The sequence below is a fragment of the Panthera tigris genome, chromosome B1 (assembly GCF_018350195.1).
Source record: "Panthera tigris isolate Pti1 chromosome B1, P.tigris_Pti1_mat1.1, whole genome shotgun sequence".
NCBI classification, from domain to species: Eukaryota; Metazoa; Chordata; class Mammalia; order Carnivora; family Felidae; genus Panthera; species Panthera tigris.
Window position 1 is genome coordinate 191961069 of NC_056663.1, and position 22226 is coordinate 191983294.

Consider the following 22226-nt stretch of genomic DNA (forward strand, 5'->3'; position numbering starts at 1 on the left):
AAAAAAAAAAAAAAAAGGCTTTGCTTTAATAAATTCTTAAAATAGTAAGTAAGCTACCCTAGGTGATACAGTAAAACTTTTGAGATTCAAATGCATTTTCCTATACTACTTTTCAGGGACACAAGTAAAGTCTCCTTACCTTTTAAATGAGCCAAGAAAGGACTTTCCCTACTGAGTGGGGCAGTGGAGTGGTGTGGGGACTGCCGGCCTGTCTGCTCTGAGACTGCATTGCTGTGGTGGAGGAGGGTTCTCCGTATCGTCACGGAAGCCATGGAACTCTGGCCGGTCCTGGTTACTCCTCAGTTCGTTGACCAACATGACTTAAAACCACACCCAGCTTCCTGATTCTAGGCTCGTTGCCTGTGCTCTCGTTTCGGCCCCACCAAGCAGGATGCAGATGGTGGGAGTGGGTTTTTGAGGCAGAGTAGCCGCCCCACTCTCCCCTCCCTCTCACCTACAGAAAAGCCCGGGCTCATCTCCTTCCTTCTGCCGCGTGAGTGGCTCTTCCTGCCAGTAGCCTACTAGTTCCCTTCCCTGCCTTCCCTCATAGGGGATTGTAGGTGCCGAGGGCTTCTACCTACCCCCAAACGTAATGCGCCCCCTAGTATACGAAGCCCTCTACGGGGTGGCCTCAGTACTATTATTCGCGAATAGGCCTTAAGGAAAAGGGTCCGTAAATTGCTGATCGGAACGGCTGAAACACATACTCACTTTGCAGACTACGGTTGACGATGTGGCTTCAGCACAGTGGACAGGAGTCCAGACTCTCATCTAGAGATAAACCGTCTCTGACCGAACCCTGCTTCTTCACTTACTGCCTTGCTGTCCTGAACTTGGCTGCGGGTTGCCGAGTGTCTGTAACTCTTACTGTCTCACCAGTGAACCGCGGGTGCTAGCGGAATTAGGAACGTTCAGTGAGGCAGTACGTAGGGCTTAGCACGGTGCCACACATGCGTTGAGACTCCCCGAACGGTGGGTAGCTCTTATGTCTTCCTTTAGCAAATATTTAATCAACAATTTCTGCATGCCAGGCACTGCCTTTAGACTCTAAAAATCCAGAGGTGAGCAAAGCCTGTTCTCATGGAGCTTATATTCCGCAGGTGGAAAAAAGACCATAAACAAGAAGATATTAGGAAATGATAAATACCATGGTGAAAAAGAACAGAGTGATGGGTTAGAGACTGTGGGAGCCCAAGGCTGATGATCTGGGTGTGGATGCACATGATAGCTGAAGCCTGAATGACCTATGCCCTCCTTTTTTTGTTTCTTTTGTTTTTAATTTCAGCGTGCTTCCGGTTATTTATCATACTATATTCATGGAGATCAGTCCCTGAAAATGTTTTTAGGAAGTAAATCTGCATATTATAAACTATGTAATTAATCCAAAACAAATTACAGCTACCATTGTTTACAAATATTATATTTGTCAAATTATATATTTGGCCTAAAGGATTTAAGTTCAGACCCTGAATCCGAACTTAGAGAATTAAAACTGGAGGACCCATGATTTTCATGTGCCTCTCCCTTTTATCTTTGCCCCCATGTAAGACACTCCTTGTTATAGATAATGAGTCTAAGTGTACAAGAATTTGAGCACTCACTGTATGTGAGAGAATAAAGAAACACCCCTGCATAAGTAAACAAAGATCTCTGTTCTTTTATAGCTTGCCTTCCAGCGGTATTTAAAAATCCCAACTCAGTTGGGATTGAGTTGCATCTGAGTTGTGGTAACATACTTCGGTGGAATATTAAGAAACACGTTGCAGGGAAAAAAAAAAAAGGAAAGGAAACACCTTGCCAATAATTTTTCTCCTCAGGTAGCAGATCGTCTGTTTTCATCATTTGGACAAGATATATTAGATGCTCTCTACTGGACAGCAACAGAGCCTAAAGAAAGAAAAAGAGCCCATATCGGAGTGATTCCTCACTTTTTCATGGCCGTTCTCTATGTCTGTATCCTTTAAACTTACTGGGAATTTCAAGTCAGTGCATATTGTACATCATTTTATTTGGTTAGCTGCTTCTCAGATTTAAAGGGGGAGGAGTGTGTATCCTGAAGATTAGTGTGAAATGTCTGCTTTCTTTTGGTAAATTGGCTGTAGTAGTGATTATAAATTAAAGAGACTTGTGTATGCTTGCTCCCTATAACTGGGAAAAAGCAGCTCTCGTCTCAGTGTAACTGATTATATGGAAGAACTTGAGAATGAAGGGTTTATATTTATACATACTTTATGTGATCTGTATAACTTTCATACCCACACTGGAATTGTGTGGAAGTTATCTTTAAGCCTGTGAATTCTTTGTTAAATCCTAGGGCTTAAAATGTATACGGCTCATCTAGAGGTAGAATTTGAAATTGGTTGAGAGGAATTTTGGAGGTTTTATCTCCTCTGTTCCCCACACCCCATCTTAAAGCTTTTCTTTTGAGGAGCAAAGGCTTTACTAGATAAACTTTGTGTGCGCGTGCGTGTTTACCCATACGTACATTTGTACACACTCGTGAGCAGCTGCACTTCAGTTCCACGTGGGGTCAGGGCTCCTTTGCGGGAGTTGTACTGTCTCTGAAAGAGTGAGACTTGAAAGGATTGGATTAACACTTGGAAAATGTAGGGACTAAGTGGGAAGATTTCTGTAAGCATAAAAGTTTGTTCCAAGTATAGGAAGTAAAACAGCTACTCTTTTCATGTAAACGAACTAGTCCAAGTGTCATACAGATATCATGCCTGCAACTTGTGGATGTTTTCAAAAATGACATGTAAAGAAACTTCATTATTAGACATTTCTTATTATCTTACAGTCCCCATCCCCTGCAGAACTACAGAGGTGAGTTGCTTCCAGACTTTTACTTTGTGTGCTTTTCTGTTTAGAAGGCAAATTAGCTAAGTCTCTTTTCTCAGTATTTATCATAATTTATTCCATATATTTAACAAACTGTTCTCAAGGCCTGTTTGCCAGGCCTTGTGCCAAATACCAGAAATCCAGAAAGAACCAGACAACCATCTTCCAGGACTCAACGGTCCAAGTGAATGGATGCGCAGAGGCTCATTTCTGCTTTCGTTTCACATGGGTCCCGTACGTGTTACCTGTCGTAACACCTATATATTCGTATCACCTATAGCTAATAAGAAAACAAAGCATGAACGCAAGACTGGATTTAGAAAGCATAACCATGCCCCCCTCCCACATTGTTCACTTTCAAAACTGTATAGTTGTATCTATTGATACGATATGAAAACGGGCTTTTTCCTTGATGTCACTGCCCACTAGTTTTGCATGCAATTCTCATCATGGTTCAAGCAACCACTCTCAACGTGGCTTTTAACTCACACAACAAGTCACTGCTCACCATCATGATGTCTAATAATGTAAGTATGAGGTTTCATTTTACATTTTTGAGGTCATACGGCACTTTAGTGGTAATATTCTGGGTGGGACAAAGTTATTTTTTTTCACGTTATCTACTCTCCAGGAAGTTTTATATGTAGCATGTCCATTTTTTCATCTATTATCATGATAAAAGTCATGTTTTTGTTTACTATTGCAGTTTGTTGAAATTAAAGGAAGTGTTTTCAAGAAGTTTGAAAAGAACAACCTTTTTCAAATGTCTAATAGCGGTACGTACTCTTGGCTTCTACAGGCAGCTGTATGCAGTATTGTTTCGCAATTCATTCTGAAACTGGGGTGTCACATTGCCTCCAGGTTACGGTTTCCTATACTTAAGCTCTGCTTTCTCTTACTCCCTCAACATCTGCACCGAGTTTTCTATTCTCTAGGTTATTGTAATCTCAAGATATTTCACATGATAAAGGGTAAAGAATGGCATAGCACCTTACCATACTTTCAGAGTTTCCTCTTCATTCAGAAATTTCTTTGTAACAGATGATATTCCCTTTTATAGATGTGGAAACTAACACAGAAAGTAATTTGACTTCCCCAAGGTCACCCACACGGGCGCTAAGAGCAGAGTTACGACGTAACCCTCAGATTGTCTCTCTGTTCTCAGCTTTTTCAGTTATGCCTTACTGCCTCCTTACTGCCTTGAGAAGCCTGAAGGCGCAACATCTATCCCTGGAATTATCTTTCATAGTTATGAAAATCAAAGGAGCATAGTGGCTTGGATATGAAAGTATAGCCCAGGGAACCCTGGAGGGGTATTCCTGAGACCCTGGAAGAGAGTTCACAAGTCGAGACTGTCTCGTCAAAATATGAACATATGATTTATCTCTCACCACGTTGACATTTTCACTGTGGTAAAAAATGGAGTTGAAAAAGCCCTAAGGAGATGCCACTGCACACACCCCAGAGTGGCTGCTCCTGTGGTGTGACAGTGCCAAATGTCGGCAGGACATGGAGTGATGGGCATTCTCAGGATTTGGTAGCGTGAGTAGAAGACGTTACAGTTGCTCTGCAAACACTTCTGGCAGTTTCTGACACGTTGAAGTATTTGCCTGTCGTGCAACTCAGCAGTGAGAACACATTTTCACAAAAGACTTGTACCAGAAATATGGCGGCTTTATTCATAGCAGCCAGAGACTGGAAACAACCCAAATGTCCATCAGCAAGAAAGCAGATAAACAAACGGTAGTTGAGCCATTCTGTGAAACCTTCCTCAGGTATTAAAAAGAAAAAAAACCACTGATCTGTTCAACCATATACAAAACTGGAATTTCCATACTAGAATTAAGTCAGTGAAAGATGTAAATGCCTTACCAATGTAGCATCATCCTATATATAAAATAGTGTATTTATTTTGCAGACATTTGTACATAATAATACTTTGATCATGTTCCAACTAAAAGAAAATTATACATGCACTATATTACTATTATTTATATGCAGTGCAGTATTTATGTTAATTTTTTTCAGATATTAAGGAACGATTCACGAATTATGTGCTTTTGCTAATTGTGTGTCTAAGAAACATGGAGCAGTTTTCTTGGAATCCAGGTATGTAACTCAACAAATATAGTGCCTTCGAATTTTACTCTTGAACCAAAAATCATTCTTTTACGTGAAATAAGATGAATATTGCAGAGAGCTTCAAAAACATCAGCCGTTCAACTCCTCGGGTATTGAAAATACCTGTTTCAATAGGAGGGATTGAGTATGTTCTCTGAGGTGTGCCAGGATGCCGCGTCATGGGAAGCAGTCTTCGGCCGGCATTCCCTGTGAATCTCACGGCGTCTCTAGGGCGGTGGACTCGGTGGTGAGCAGACCCTGCTGGGCGGACCCTGCTGGGCACTGCGGCCTCTTTGTTTATTTATTTAACGTGCTGGCGTTATCTAAACATAGCTCTTTTCCATTTACAGGGTTCACCAGAAAAACTTTTGTTCTTTATTAACATTTGTCTCTTACTCGTTCACTGCCTATTAATCGGCATTTTGAATAAGGATAAATTGAAGAAATATAATGTAAGGCAGTAAATTTGGTTACTTACACACCTTAAATCAGGGTTAACAGGAAGTTGTGAAAATTCTATGAATTTGGGGGGTACCTGCGTATCTCGGTCGGTTGAGCATCCGACTCTTGATTTCGGCTCAGGTCGTGATCCCAGGGTTGTGGATGGAGCCTCATGTCAGGCTCTGCACTGGGTGTGGAGCCTGCCTAAAATTCTCACTCTCAGCGGGGAGTGGATAGAAGCCAGAGACAGAGGAGTGGTGCGCGATTGCTGATCGGGGAAAACAGACTTTCGATACTAGAGACTGGGTAGCTGGGTGACGCCATTTTCACCCCATCTGCACATGCGCATACACACCTACAAGTGCCACGACATCCACCTCAGTAGGCTAAGCAGCGCCATCTACAGCGCCGTTACACTAAGCCCCACCCATCTGAGCCACCCTTGCTCTTCTGGAACACCATTAGTCTCTCCACCTGCTTAGTTTATGGACTATAAAGTGCTTCAGAGTTTGACTTCTAGGGGAAAATGTTGTAATTTCAGTCGTATTGCAGTCTGTTCACTAGTATTCAATTTACTTTTTTTCTTTTTTGTTGCTTCTTGAATACAGAGAGAAAAAATTTATTTTCAAGTTTTTAAAATATTTTTCTTTAATTTTTTCTATATTTTTTATTATTTATAAATTTTTCAAATTCTATTTTACTTCCATCATTTCATTTTATTCTGTTTCACTGTATGCATTTTTCAAATTTTCAAACGTTTTCCTTTTTTCTTTCTTTTTTTTTTTTTTTTTGTTACCTTTTTTCTTTAATCTATCAAGCTCTTTTCAACAACCAGACCAAAACACACCTAGGATCTAGCATCATTTATTTGATTTTTTGTGGTTGTTTTTAATTTTTTTATTTTAATTTTTTTTACCTTCTTAATTCCTTTTCTTTCTCCAAAATGACAAAATGAAGGAATTCACCCTGAAAGAAATAGCAGGAAGAAATGACCACCAGGGACTTAATCAACACAGATATAAGCAAGATGTCTGAACCAGAATTTAGAATCACGATAATAAGAATATTAGCTGGGGTTGAAAATAGATAAGAATCCCTTTCTGAGGAGATAAAAGAAGTAAAACCTAGTCAGGATGAAATAAAAAATGTTGTAATGAGCGGCAATCTTGAATGGATTCCGTGGCGGCAAGGATGGATGAAGCAGAGCAGAGACTCAGCAATATAGAGGACAAATTTATGGACAAAAATGAAGCAGAAAAAAAGAGGGAGACTAAGGCAAAAGAGCACAATTTAAGAATTAGAGAAATCAGTGACTCATTAAAAAGGAACAACATCAGAATCATAGGGGTCCCAGAAGAGGAAGAGAGAGCAATAGGGGCAGAACGGTTATGTGAGCAAATCATAGCGGAAAACTTTCCTAACCTGGGGAAAGACACAGACTTCAAAACTCAGGAAGCACAGAGGACTCCCATTAGATTCAACAAAAACTGACCATCAATAAGGCGTACCATAGTCAAATTCACAAAATACTCAGGCAGGGAGAGAATCATGAAAGCAGCAAGGGAAAAAAAGTCCTTATCATGCAAGGGAAGACAGATCAGGTTTGCAGCAGACCTATCCACAGAAACTTGGCAGGCCAGAAAGGAGTGGCAGGATATATTCAATGTGCTGAATCAGAAAAATCGGCCAAGAATTCTTTATCCAGCAAGGCTGTCTTTCAAAATAGAAGGAGAGATAAAAAGTTTCCCAGACAAACAAAAATTAAAGGAGTTTGTTACCACTGAACCGCCCTACCAGAAATTTTAAGGGGGACTCTCTGAGAGGAGAAGAGATGAAAAAAAGAGAGAAAGAAAAAAGACCAAAAGCAACAAAGACTAGAAAGGACCAATGAACTCTACCAGAAACTCCGTTCTACAGGCAACATTATGGCAGTAAATTCATATCTTTCAGTACTCACTCTAAACATCAGTAGACTAAATGCTCCAATCAAAAGACATAGGGTAACAGAATGGATAAGAAAACAAGATCCATCAATATGCTGTTTACAAGAGACCCACTTTAGACCTAAATACACCTTCAGATTGATAATAAGGGGATGGAGAGCCATCATGCTAATGGTCAACGAAAGAAAGCCGGAGTAGCCATAGTTATATGAGACAATCCAGGCTTTAAAATAAAGACTGTATCAAGAGATGAAGGGCATTATATCATAACTAAGAGGTCTATCCACCAAGAAGACCTAACAATTGTAAGCACTTATGCTTCAAATGTGAGAGCACCCAAATATATAAATCAATTAATCACAAACATAAAGAAACTCATCGATAGTAATACCATAATAGTAGGGGACTTCAACACCCCACTCACAGTAATGGACAGATCATCTGGAAAGAAAATCAACAAGAAATCAATGGCTTTGAATGACACACTGGACCAGATGGACTTAACAAGATATATTGAGAACATTTCATCCTAAAGCAGCAGAATTCACATTCTTCTCCAGTGCACTTGGAACATTCTCCAGAGTAGGTCACATTCTGGGGCACAAATCAGCCTTCAACAAGTACAAAAAGATCAAGATCATACCGTGCATAGTTTTAGACCACAATGCTATGAAACTCAAAATCAACCACAAGAAAAAATTTGGAAAGATAACAAATATTTGTAGACTAAAAAACATCCTACTGAAGAATGAATGGGCTAACCAAGAAGTGAAGAGGAAATTGAAAAGTACATGGACGCCAATGAAAATGATAACACCACAGCCCAAAACCTCAGAGACACAGCATAAGAGGTCATAAGAGGGAAGTATATGCAATCCAGGCCTTCCTAAAGAAGGAAGAAAGATCTCAGATACACAACCTTACCTTACACCTTAAAGAACTGGAAAAGGAACAGCAATTAAAACCTGAAACCAGCAGAAGACAGGAAATAATAAAGATTAGAGCAGAAATCAGTACTATCGAAACCAAACAAACAGTAGAACAGATCAAGGAAACCAGAATCTGGTTCTTGGAAAGAGTTAACAAAATTGATAAACCCCTAGCCAGTTTTATCAAAAAGAAAAAGGAAAGGACCCAAATAAATAAAATCAAGAATGAAAGAGGAGGGATCACAACCCACACAGCAAAAATACAAACAATAATAGAATATTATGAACAATTATATGCCAATAAAATGGGCAATCTGGAAGAAATGGACAAATTCGTAGAAACATATACACTATCAAAACTGAAACAGGAAGAAATAGAAAATTTGAACAGACCCACAACCAGTAAAGAAATCAAATCAGTAATCAAAAATCTCCCAAAAGACAAGAGTCCAGGGCCACATGGTTTTCCAGGGGAATTCTACCAAACATTTTAGCAAGAGTTAGCACCTATTCTCTTGAAACTGTTCCAAAAAATAGAAATGGAAGGAAAACATCCAAACTCTTACTATGAAGCCAGCATTACCTTGATTTCAAAACCAGACAGAGACCACACTAAAAAGGAGAACTACAGACCAATTTCCGGGATGAACATGGATGCAAAAATCCTCAACAAGATATTAGCCAGCCGGATCCAACAATGCATTAAAAAATTATTCACCACCAGCAAGTGGGATTTGTACCTGGGATACAGGGCTGGTTCAATATCCACAAAACAATTAACATGATTCATCACATCAATAAAACAAAGGACAAGAACCACATGATACTCTCAATAGATGCAGAGAAAGCATTTGACAAAACACAGCATCCTTTCTTGATAAATACCCTCAAGAAAGTAGGGATAGAAGAATCATACCTCGAGATCATAAAAGCCATATATGAACGACCTAATGCTAAAATCATCCTCAATGGGGAAAAACTGTGAGCTTTCCCGCTAAGGTCAGGAACAAGACAGGGATGTCCACTCTTGCCACTGTTATTCAACATAGTATTGGAAGTCTTAGCCTCTGCGATCAGACAACACAAAGAAATAAAAGGCATTCAAATCGGCCAGGAGGAGGTCAAACTTTCACTCTTCGCAGATGACGTGATACTCTATATGGAAAACCCAAAAGATTCCACCAAAAACCTGCTAGAACTGATCCATGAATTCAGCAAAGTTGCAGGATATAAAATCAATGCACAGAAGTCAGTTGCATTCCTATATACCAATAATGAAGCAACAGAAAGAGAAATCAAGGAATCGATCCCATTTACAATTGCACCAAAAACTATAAAATACCTAGGAATAAATCTAACCAAAGAGGTGAAAAATCTATTCTGAAATTATAGAAAGCTTATGAAAGAAATAAGTCACACACTCACGCGCGCGCACACACACACACACACACACACAGGAAAAATATTCCATGCTCCTGGATAGAAAGAACAAATATTGTTAAAATGTCAATACCACCCAAAGCAATCTACATATTCAATGCAATCCCTATCAAAATAACACCAGCATTCTTCACAGAACTAGAACAAACAATCCTAAAATTTGTATGGAACCAGAAAAGACCCCAAATAGCCAAAGCAAGCTTGGAAAAGAAAACCAGAGCAGGAGGCATCACAACCCGGACTTCAAGCTGTACTACAAAGTTGTAATCATCAAGACAGTATGGTACTGGCACAAGAACAGACACTCAGATCAATGGAACAGAATAGAGAACCAGAAATGGACCCACAAACATATGGCCAACTAGTCTTTGACAAAGCAGGAAAGAATATCCAATGGAATAAAGACAGTGTCTTCAGCAAGTGGTTCTGGGAAAACTGGACAGCGACATGCAGAAGAATGAACCTGGACCACTTTCTTACACCATACCCAAAAATAAACTCAAAATGGATGAAAGACCTCAATGTAAGACAGGAAGCCATCAAGATCCTCGAGGAGAAAGCAGGCAAAAACCTCTTTGATCTTGGCCGCAGCAATTTCTTCCTCAACACATCTCCAGAGGCAAGGGAAACAAAAGCAAAAATGAACTATTGGGACCTCCTCAAAATAAAAAGCTTCTGCACAGCGAAGGAAATAATCAGGAAAAATAAAAGGCAACCGACGAAGTGGGAGAAGATATTTGCAAACGACATATCAGATAAAGGGCTAGTATCCAGACTCTTTAAAGAACTTATCAAACTCAACATCCAAAAAACAAATAATCCAGTCAAGAAATAGGTAAAAGACATGAATAGACACTTCTCCAAAGAAGACATCCAGATGGCCAACCGACACATGAAAAAATGCTCTACATCACTCATCATCAGGGAAAAACAAATCAAAACCACAGTGAGATACCACCTCACACCTGTCAGAATGGCTAACATTTACAACTCAGGCAACAACAGATGTTGGCGAGGATGTGGAGAAAGAGGATCTCTTTTCCCTTGTTGGTGGGAATGCAAACTGTTGCAGCCACTCTGGAAAACTGTGTGGAGGTCCCTCAAAAAATGAAAAATAGAACTACCCTACGACCCAGCAATTGCACTGCTAGGTAATTCATCCAAGGGGTACAGGTGTGCTGTTTCGAAGGGACACATGCACCCCCATGTTTATAGCAGCACTATCAACAATAGCCAAAGTATGGAAAGAGCTCAAATGTCCATCGATGGATGAATGGATAAAGAAGATGTGGTATACATATACAGTGAAGTATTAGCAATCAAAAAGAATGAAATCTTGCCATTTGCAACTACGTGGGTGGAACTGGAGGGTATCATGCTAAGTGAAGTTAGAGAAAGACAAATATATGACTTCACTCATACGAGGACTTTAGGATACAAAACAGATGAACGTAAGGGAAGGGAAGCAAAAATAATATAAAAAACAGGGAGGGGGACAAAACATAAGAGACTCTTAAATATGGAGAACAAATAGAGCATTACTAGAGGCGTTGTGGGAGAGGCGATGGGCTAAATGGGTAACGGACATTAAGGAATCTATTCCTGAAATCGTTGTTGCACTATATGCTAACTATCCTGGATGTAAATTTAAAAAAATAAATTAAAAAAATTCTCCCTCACTCTCTCCCTCTGCTCCTTTCCCCCCACTAACATGCACCCTCTGTCTCTCTAAAATAAAATAAGATTCTATGGATTTTCATCATCCATTCATAAAGCAGACATTTACATAAGGCTGGGCACTGTGGCCCGCATAGACAGTACTGAGATATGTGTAGGACTCTCAGGCTAATAGTGAAAATAGGTAGTTAAACACAGTCTGGTAATGCTGAAGTGAGCTTGGTGGGGAAAGGATCATGTGCTCAGGTGTCTCAAGTAATTAAGAGTTTTTTGTTTTTTTTATTTCTGACATTTTTATACAACCTTGTTCTTAAGGAACAAGCTTATTTTTTGCATTTTATTCATTACCTTCAATGCGATACACTTTCCAGGCTTTTAATAACTTCTTGTTAATTTATTTTGATTCATTGCTAGTCTAGTCTTTGGGTACCTGTGAGAAACCAGAAACAGATGTTAAGTGAGATATATGATCTTGGAAATACATTTCCAGAAGTAATTTTCTTGTGGAAAGCATAAGATGAAATATATCTTACAGTGGCTTGCGTTCCTGTCTGAATAGATCCAAAGTCTGCCTGAGTTGTGGCAGCAAAGCCGTGCTCCACACACTGGGATTTTCTCTGTGTAGCTGCGTTCTTGGTTTACAGCTACGGCAGCTAATATGGTGTCTGCATGAGGCTGGGTAGAGGGCATGTGTGGCTGGTCTCAGCAGAGCCCACATGGGATCAGAAGTCTTGAGGCAAGCTGTTGTGCCAAAGGACAGTAGTCCTAAGCCTGCTGACAGCTGGAGGTTTGAAGTCCTATTCTCATTTGTCCTGGGACTTTCAGCAAATTGCTTGGGTCTTCTTTATTACTGCTATGGCGGTGTGATGAAAGGAGCACTTAATGTTGGTGAGTCATCATTCCTTCACTCTCTCTTTAGTTTCTTTTTTTTAATTTCTTTTCTTAAAAAATGCCATTTACGGAAGCTTCCTGTAAGCCTGCAAGATCATGAATAACATAAGAGTAATGCTAGCTGTTTTGTGTGCCAGGCACTTTGCGCTGTCCGTCTTTATTCTCATAGTGGTGAAATACAGATGCTTTTTATTTTGTAGATTAGGAAACTGAAACTTAGGTCATGAAGAAACTTGCCAAAAGTCATGTAGCTAGTTAGTGGCAGAATTTGACGTGGAAAAAAGTTTCCTGATTCCCAAAACCTCAACGCAATGCCAGACCCACTAAAACCGTCAGCTCGGATGGCCTGAGCTGTATTCTCTCCACCCTGCCCTCCAGTGCCCAGATCCCAAACGGCCTAGGACCTTGTTGACATTTCTAACCTTTTTCTTGCTCTGTCACACTCTCACATCCTTCTTCAGGGTCTTAGGAGGTTATTTGTTTGCATTTTTTTTTTATCAGGTGCTTGGTACTGAATTGACATCTTAACAAATAATGGTAAAGGTGCGCAAACTTGACAGACTGCATCTGTGGGATACTGAAATAAATGATCAAAATCTTTGCATCTTAGGGAGCAAAGAGAGGAAGATCGTTCCATTGACTCCAGCACATGTCCCAACTAGCTATTTACTAGCATACTAGGCAGCTATAGAATTAAAGGGTTTTATAACAAGCCTGCTCAATTAGTCGTCCTACCAGCGTGTTAGCTGTGTGAAGGAATTCAGGGGCTCCACTCACCTCTGTGACCTGCCCGTCAAGGGCTTGGCACAGAGAAAATACAAAATAGGTTATCTATTGAGTGTATTATCCTTTAACTTGATAAAATAGAGGTTTTTTGATAATTAATTGAATGCTAGTTTTGCCTCGGTTGTCATTTATTGGCAGCATTATAGTTGAGCCATGTGGAGATTGCAGATTTCTGTAGCTGCCTGTGTGATACTATTATGGTACATGATACCCCTTTCCTATGAAGACATTCAACTGTCTCTTTTTCCCTGCACTTTCTAGATCACCTCTGGGTGTTGTTTCCAGATGTCTGTATGGTGATTGCATCAGAAACTGCTGTGGATATTGTAAAACATGCCTTTATCACCAAGTTCAATGACATTACTGCAGATGTATGTATTTTAATAAGCAATTCAGTGTTTAATGTTGACTGCTGCTGCTTAATATTATGAAGTTGTAAAATGACGAGTCCAGGTTTACTGCGTTTATAAAGATAAGAGTACTACTACTTTAAATTTAGAATTATAATTTTCAATTTCTACAAATTATAGTACAGAAAGTATACTATTTCAATGTTGAACAGTCCTGTTCCATACTTTTGGGTGGGACTATAGTTCGGCCAATAGTTCAGGTCAGAGTAGAGTGTCACTGACTCAGAATCATTATAAACTGTTAATAGCATCATAATTTGTTTACTTAAACTTATACAAATCCCATTGTTTCTATTTAAGCATTAGACTATCAAAACTGTTCCCTCTGGGTAGGTTTTTTTTTAAGTATTTTATATTTAAAAATAGATTTTTTTTCTGTGATTATGGATTTCTGAAAAGTTCTAGAAAACAAGAGCCTTATACTTTTTGGTGAAAGCATTCGAGAGATTTGTTTTGTGTTTCAGCCAGCTGTTCTGTGGAGTTTCCAGAAATAGACATGTGCTGTAGGCTCAGGGTACAAAACCATGGGAGTTCCTAGCATCTTCCCCATTCCTGCCTCAGGCCCAAAATAAACATTAATTTCATCAGTTTCCTACATTTTATTTGGTTTATACTTTGTCTTGTTATAGTACTGTCTCAGAAGGTACTATTTCAGAAATCTAATGTGGTTGCAACTGCTACTGTGTGATGATTTGATATATATTTAAATAAGATTTTGTATTCTTTTGTAAAGCAGTGATCGAGTCATTTCACTGTTTACTCTCTTGGCTTCCTCAGTACAGAATGGAATCATCTTCTCAGCATCTGAGGTCAAAATTAATAAACTTGATTCAGTGCAGTTTTTAGTGAAATGACAGTTTACAGTCCCTTCATAACTTCTGTGTTCTCTCAGTTTTATATCTTGCAGAGCATCCATTTTTTGAAGAAGGCATCATTATCGTTATATATAGACAGTCTATGTATGTGTATATATATATATATATATATATATATATATATATATAGACAGTCAATAATTTTTTAAACTTTTCATTTAAAATGTCAAATTTTATATATATATATATATATGTATATATATATATATATATTATACTACTTAAAATAGCCCCTCTTCCCCCAATTCTAAACTCTCAGTGTCATAATCATTGACTATTGCTCTTTGAAGGGAAATCTTTGAAAGGCTCATAAACATAACAGATGGGGGAATTAGGACTATTTTACCCTTACTCTAGGAAGATAGAGAAACACTACCCAGATGTCTGCTTGGTGATCAGCACCTTTTTCCCGGTTAATTATTAAACATTTTCATCTACAAAGTCTGAATCTGTGCACATTGTATATTTGCACTATATTACTTAATATATCACTTTTATTTGTCTTTAGGTCTACAGTGAATATAGAGCCAGCCTTGCTTTTGACCTTGTTAGCAGCCGACAGAAAAATGTGAGCATTATAACAGAGACATAGTCTGAAATTAACAGTGGTTTAATTTAGCATGGAATATTGGTTAAGGGAAAGGTCCATAAATTTCAACTTCCTCTTAATCTCTGTTCTCTACACTGTGTTTAGTAAAATAATAATAGTCCTTAATATTAAGCAGGGTAAGATTTCTGTAGTATTGTAATAGTTATACAACTTTGGATTTAAAACTTCTTATGAACATTTAGATAATGTTCACAGTATTTTACTCAATTACTCAATAATAGGTGCCGGCTTCTGTTTTTGTGCATAGTCTTGCCTGTTGAGAACATTTGCTGTTGATGAGTGGAAGCGAACTTTTTAAATGCCATAATCCTTCTCTGTTTTCTCTGTCCAGGCGTATACTGATTACAGTGACTCTGTGGCACGGAGGATGGGGTTCATTCCTCTCCCACTAGCTGTTTTAGTAAGTTCATACTTTTTTCCCTTTTTTTATGATGAGAGAGCCACCATTACAGAATACTAATAAGTGGATTATCATTAAGTTTATTTCAGAAGGACATGATATAAAATGGGAAGGAAATTTTAAGTTGTGGCATTATGTTTTTGGATTTTGAACTGTCCAGTAGATAATTTTAACAAACCATTTTATGTAATGGCTTTGCTAGCAATGGGAGTACTCATTTTTACTTACTCATTTGGCAAAGATTTTTCGTTTTGAATGGAGATGCCTAGTGGTAGGCATTGGCATGGCCACTGTAGCATGTATTAGCGGAAGTATAAGAAGTCGATCCAACATTTCTAACAGGCAGTTTAACAGCATAATGCTTTGATGCAGCAATTCCAGTTCTAGGAATCTATCCTAAGAAAGTAGTTATAAAAGGCACATGATGGTTTATAGGCAAGATTATGCATTGCAGTGGCATTTATAGTAGTAAAATTTTGGAAAGAAATGAAATAAGTTAAATAAATTATGGTATGCTCAAATGAAGAAGTAGTCTTTATCCATTATAGTCATTACTTTTTAAAATTTTTCCAAAGTTTTTACAATGAAAATTTTTACTGTTATACCCAGAAAATATCATATATATTTTTTTTTCTTTTTTTTTTAAGTAATAGCACTGAAATGTATTAGATCAATCCAAGATAATGTCACCAACCTTGAATAATTTAATGAATTGCTCAGAACAGCCTTGTAGAAAGTTACTAGCCACATCGGGCTGTAATAATATTAATTAAGAAGATTTGCTGGCTGCACCTGTATTTGATTATATTCCTTGTTGGCTACCTAGTCTCACATCAAAACAAATGCAACCATCTTTTTGCCAAAGGACATCTAGAATTCTCCTGTAGATGCAAAGTGTCATGGAAGTCAGCTAAGAGATGTAAAAAGCAATTGTAAGTGATACCAACTATTTTAGACCAGTTTGCCTGACCTTTTTTTAGAGGACAGGAGACTGATAAATTTAATGTTATGTATATTTCATTGTAACTATCCAGACAGCCACATCCTAAATGTTTTCAATTCTGTTAGTAACTTGTTTATTATATAATAATATAGCTTTATTTTGTTTGGGAAGAGAAACTCCTAGAATTTTGGAAAAACAGGATATTTTAAAGAGTAAAATTCTTTAAAGTATAAGAGATTGATAAAATACTAAATTTTTCTACATTTATTTCCTACAACTGGAATCATGATACATGTAGTATAAGGGTAAACCTAGGTTGCCTGATTTTTTTGTTTCTTTTAAGGATTGGTTAAGTGATTGGATTTAAATGTGGCCCTTCTTTGCAAATAATAATTGACTATCTAGTAACTTATTTGCCAGAAAACTCTGTTCATAATTAATATAGATTTTTTTAATTTAGTATTTTTAAATTTTTCTCCAGCCTTTATTTTATTCCTTAAATGAGTTTTTATGGTTGTTATACCAAAAGATTTAAGTTTAACTAATAATTGATCAACAAAATGCTTGGGGGGGGTATTTTCAGACGGGGTTATGCTGTTATGCAGGAATCCAGAGGGTTTTCTCCTCCAGCGCTTTTCTCACAGAGCTCCAGAGTGAGCCAGTAGCTTTGGCAGATAGCTAGGAGCCTTGAGGAATATTCCAGGGCCTCAGCAATCCCACACATTCTTTAACTGAGGCCCACGAGTGACAAAATTTCTCTCTAAATGCTACCTTATGTCCTAAAATGCATTTGTGTCCAGGAGAAGTAAAAGAAATTATTTATTAACGTCTTTTTTTTTTTGCAAGTAAATTTCTTTATTTATAGTAACTGCTTTTGAAGTCTCATTTAGGCACTGTGTGGCTTCATGCATATTTTTTTTTTAATATGAAATTTATTGTCAAATTGGTTTCCACACAACACCCAGTGCTCATCCCAACAGGTGCCCTCCTCCATGCCCATCACCCACCCTCCCCTCCCTCCCACACCCCATCAACCCTCAGCTTGTTCTCAGTTTTTAAGAGTCTCTTATGGTTTGCCTCCCTCCCTTTTTTTTTCCCTTCCCCTCCCCCATGGGTTTCTGTTAAGTTTCTCAGGACCCACATAAGAGTGAAAACATATGGTATCTTTCTCTGTATGACTTATTTCACTTAGCATAACACCCTCCAGTTCCATCCACGTTGCTACAAAAGGCCATAGTTCATTCTTTCTCATTGCCACGTAGTATTCCATTGTGTATATGAACCACAATTTCTTTATCCATTCATCAGCTGATGGACATTGAGGCTCTTTCCCTAATTTGGCTATTGTTGAAAGTGCTGCTATAAACATTGGGGTACGAGTGCCGCTATGCATTAGCACTCCGGTATCCCTTGGGTAAATTCCTAGCAGTGCTACTGCTGGGTCATCGGGTAGATCTATCCTTAATTTTTTGAGGAACTTCCACAGTGTTTTCCAGAGCGGCTGCACCAGTCTGCATTCCCACCAACAGTGCAAGAGGGTTCCCGTTTCTCCGCATCCCCGCCAGCATCTATAGTCTCCTGATTTGTTCATTTTGGCCACTCTGACTGGCGTGAGGTGGTATCTGAGTGTGGTTTTGATTTGTATTTCCCTGATGAGGAGCGACGTTGAGCATCTTTTCATGTGCCTGTTGGCCATCTGGATGTCTTCTTTAGAGAAGTGTCTATTCATGTTTTCTGCCCATTTCTTCACTGGGTTATTTGTTTTTCGGGTGTGGAGTTTGGTGAGCTCTTTATAGATTTTGGATACTAGCCCTTTGTCCGATATGTCATTTGCAAATATCTTTTCCTATTCCGTTGGTTGCCTTTTAGTGTTGTTGATTGTTCCCTTTGCTGTGCAGAAGCTTTTTATCTTCATGAGGTCGCAATAGTTCACTTTTGCTTTTAATTCTCTTGCCTTTGGGATGTGTCAAGTAAGAAATTGCTGAGGCTGAGGTCAGAGAGGTTTTTTCCTGCTTTCTCCTCTAGGCTTTGGATGGTTTCCTGTTTCACATTCAGGTCCTTTTTCCATTTTGAGGGTTTTTTTTGTGAATGGTGTAAGAAAGTGGTCTAGTTTCATCCTTCTGCATGTTGCTGTCCAGTTCTCCCAGCACCATTTGTTAAAGAGCCTGTCTTTTTTCCATTGGATATTCTTTCCTGCTTTGTCAAAGATTAGTTGGCCATACTTTTGTGGGTCCAGTTCTGGAGTCTCTATTCTATTCCATTGGTCTATGTGTCTGTTTTGTGCCAATACCATGCTGTCTTGATGATTACAGCTTTGTAGTAGAGGCTAAAGTCTGGGATTGTGATAATATCACAATGGGGAAAAACTGAGAGCTTTCCCCCTGAGATCAGGAACATGACAGGGATGTCCACTCTCACCACTGTTGTTTAACATAGTGTTGGAAGTTCTAGCATCAGAAATCAGACAACAAAAGGAAATCAAAGGCATCAAAATTGGCAAAGATGAAGTCAAGCTTTCACTTTTTGCAGATGACATACATGGAAAACCCGATACTCCACACCAAAAGTCTGCTAGAACTGTTATGTGAATTCAGCAAAGTCACAGGATACAAAATCGATGTACAGAAATCAGTTGCATTCTTATACACTAATAATGAAGCAACAGAAAGGCAAAGAAACTGATCCCATTCACAATTGCACCAAGAATCATAAAATACCTAGGAATAAACCTAACCAAACATGTAAAAGATCTGTATGCTGAAACTATAGAAAGCTTATGAAGGAAATTGAAAAAGATGTGAAGAAACAGAAAAACATTCCATGCTCATGGACTGGAAGAATAAATATTGTTCAAATGTCAATACTGCCCAAAGCTATCTACACATTCAATGCAATCCCAATCACAATTGCACCAGCATTCTTCTCGAAGCTAGAACAAGCAATCCTAAAATTTGTATGGAACCACAAAAGACCCCAAATAGACAAAGTAATATCATATTAAGGTCTTATGGAAACTAAACTTTAGACCTATGTATCTTAAAATTACCTAAGAATATATTAAATAAAAATGAAATTACTTAAGCCTTGAATGGGGCAGATGGCTTGCCTTCCGTATTCATGAGTCAAATCCTAGAGCCATCTTAACTTCCATCCCAAGTGTGTGTCCAGGGGTTGTCTCCCCGTCACAGCCTGTGTGAGAGATGGAGACTTCCATATCCATTTTCTCCTAAGGGACCTTCACTGGGCATACTACAGTCCCTTCTGTCTGCACCCAGCTGTTCTTTTACTGAAAGCATTTGTAAATAGTGTTTAAACTGTGTCTTAGGATACTTGTTTAAGACGCTCTAGTAGGCTTGATGATAACTTCACATTGCGGATATCAGTTATTTTCCCTGACTTTTCCATTTCCACGTAGCAGTCCCCCTAGACCCTGATATGTGGGTACATTATGAAGCCTGACCTGGAATGTGTAAATATTTTTTGGTGACAGATCCCACCAGATTTATTCTACACATTTCCAAGGACAGTGCTGTTTAGCCCGTATTTCTCTGAGATAAGGAAGAAAACATGTGTTTAACCATAACTATCCAAAAGAGACAGAAAATGTCCATCCTTTATAATTAATTTTGTAATACTATTCAGTTTTTTTTTGGTAACAGTACAAAACTCCTAAGGCTCCCTTTTCTCTCTCCTCCCTGTAGGTCCCTTTGGGTTCCTAAAAAGAGTCCATGAAAGACAAAGCAAGAACAAGGGAAATGGCCACCAAGTGGTTCTAGCTCTGGTCGGGGGGATACATGCAGTAGGATGAACCCATTTGTATTTCCCAGAGTGACTTTTCATTTAAAGATCACCTGATTTGCATCTCTGTGAGGTACAACTAAATGTGTCACTCATGAACCTGGACGTAGTGCCCGACTTGACACTCACCAGCAGCTGAACGTGGCACCTTAGGTTTGCCTGAACAGACCCAAATCAGCCGCAGGAGTTGTCACAGGCAGCCAGATTGTATAGGAATTGTCAAAGCTGGAACGACATACTTGGGTTCAGACAGGGGCCACAGGGGTGCACCTAAAGTGTTAAAATCAGCGTGAACAGGTCTTTAAATATTAACTAATAACTCTGTGATTGTGTGTTTTGTGTGTGTGTGTGTGTGTGTGTGTGTGTGTGCGTGTGTGTGTGTGTGTGTGTTGTTTCGGTTTGTTTCTCACTAGCTCATCAGAGTCGTCACAAGCTCCATTAAAGTGCAAGGAATCCTGTCGTATGCCTGCGTCATACTCTTCTATTTTGGGTAAGATTAACTGTTCTGGAACATGTTTTTTGGTTATACAGTAAAGTACAAATACAGGATGTAATGGACAGTAGTATCAACCACCTCACACTGTAGCCATTCTCACTGTCCCGGGGTCCCCTTAGCAGCACCTGCCTCCAGGTGTGTCTGTGACTTGCTGAGTGAGACTCAGTTAAATGCGCTGCTATTTGGTGCTAGTATGAACAACACTTTAGATTTTATTTTAATCTTTAGCAAAAGGAGTCTGTTAAAGCTCTTTCTGCTTAGGATTTCAGTTGTACACGTATTTCCTCTTACGATAAAATCTGCCATCACAGTCAGACATTCTCCTGTGTTAAAACATCTTTAACTCCGTTAATCCCTGGGGCTCCCCGCAGCGTGGCTTTGCTCAGGTTCTAGGAGGCGGACGCCTCCGCGTGGTTGTCAGGCCTCTGTCCCCGCATTGTCCCAAGCCATATCGTCAGCACCTTGATTCGTGGCTTTGCTCTGACACGAGGCACGTAAGAAACTGCGTTGAGGCAAGGGGCCCGGGGTCTGGATTTCCCCTCAGGTCCTGCCCCTTCTTCCTACTGCAGGGACTGACTCCCAGAGTCAGAAGCTCAGGGGACCACACCCCTCTCTCAGTTTTTTGACATTAAAACCCTGAGCTCCTCCTCTGGTCCAGATGCTCACGCAGCCCTCCAGAGTTCTTGGCATTGTGCCTCGTTCCTCGAGTGGTGTTGCTGTCATTGCTCCCATGTTTGTTTAACAGAATATTCTTGTATTTTTCTTGTGACACAACCCAGGAAGTGAAGCATGTGTACACTACACCTAAAAGCCTTCGTTTAGTGACTGTTGTGTGTGCGTAATTCACCAAAGTGGACGCGCTTCAATCCAAATGACTGAAAAGTGACGACCTTCCCCCGTGTTTCTCCCCCGTCTTGTCACTGTTCCCCCCCGATAGCCCAGAGAGGCATACCTGCTCACTGATCTTTCCCCTCGACTGATGTGTCCTGATTCGCCTTGGATCAGGGTAGTGCCCGGATGACCCTCTCCTCCTCCAAAATCTTTCCCAAACCACCTTGTCCGTGAAGCCTTCTTTATTCCTTAACTCCACCAAGCCCAGGACTCTCCCTTGAGCACAGACCAGTCAGAATTCAGTTGACCCTCCTGGCACACGGTGCTGTGTCCCCACCCCCACCCCCTCAGTTTCAGCCTCTTTCCCTCCAGGCTTGCTATGGCCAAGCTGCAGAGGGAAGGCTCGCAGCCTCTGCCCTCCTCATCTGGGCAGCACGCCTCAGTCAGAGCCCTCTAGGCGCCAGGTACTGGTCCTGGGGTGGGACCGGCGCCCTGCCTTCATGGCACTGAAACTCTAGTGGAAAAATAGACAGCACCCAGAAAAGCAAACCACCGTAAGACGACGGTTGGTGGTCGGCATCAGGAAGTACGAAAGAGCAGCGTGAGGAGATGCGGAATGAGGGACACGGCTGCCTACGAGCAGGCGGGGGCCTCCCTGGTGAGCTGGTGTTTTTCAGTGGAGACCGGACAGAGGGAGAGAGAGCCGGAGTGAGGGAGAGAGCCGTGCAGATGCCCGGGAGGATGGCAGACTCACGGAGGGGACGCGGGACAAGTCTGACAGCAGCGGCCGGGAGTGT

The 22226-nt window shown here is 39.8% G+C and overlaps 1 protein-coding gene across 1 annotated transcript in view; it reads left to right on the forward strand.

Moving 5' to 3' along the window:
* Positions 1 to 22226, forward strand: part of TAPT1 (transmembrane anterior posterior transformation 1) — a 66142-nt gene that overhangs the window by 38257 nt on the left and 5659 nt on the right. Inside the window, exons 5-12 of the mRNA XM_042984890.1 lie at positions 1818 to 1953; positions 3268 to 3365; positions 3545 to 3614; positions 4867 to 4947; positions 13328 to 13437; positions 14860 to 14919; positions 15293 to 15361; positions 20516 to 20592. Coding sequence (XP_042840824.1) covers positions 1818 to 1953; positions 3268 to 3365; positions 3545 to 3614; positions 4867 to 4947; positions 13328 to 13437; positions 14860 to 14919; positions 15293 to 15361; positions 20516 to 20592 — 701 coding nt within the window. The remainder of the gene's footprint in view (positions 1 to 1817; positions 1954 to 3267; positions 3366 to 3544; positions 3615 to 4866; positions 4948 to 13327; positions 13438 to 14859; positions 14920 to 15292; positions 15362 to 20515; positions 20593 to 22226) is intronic.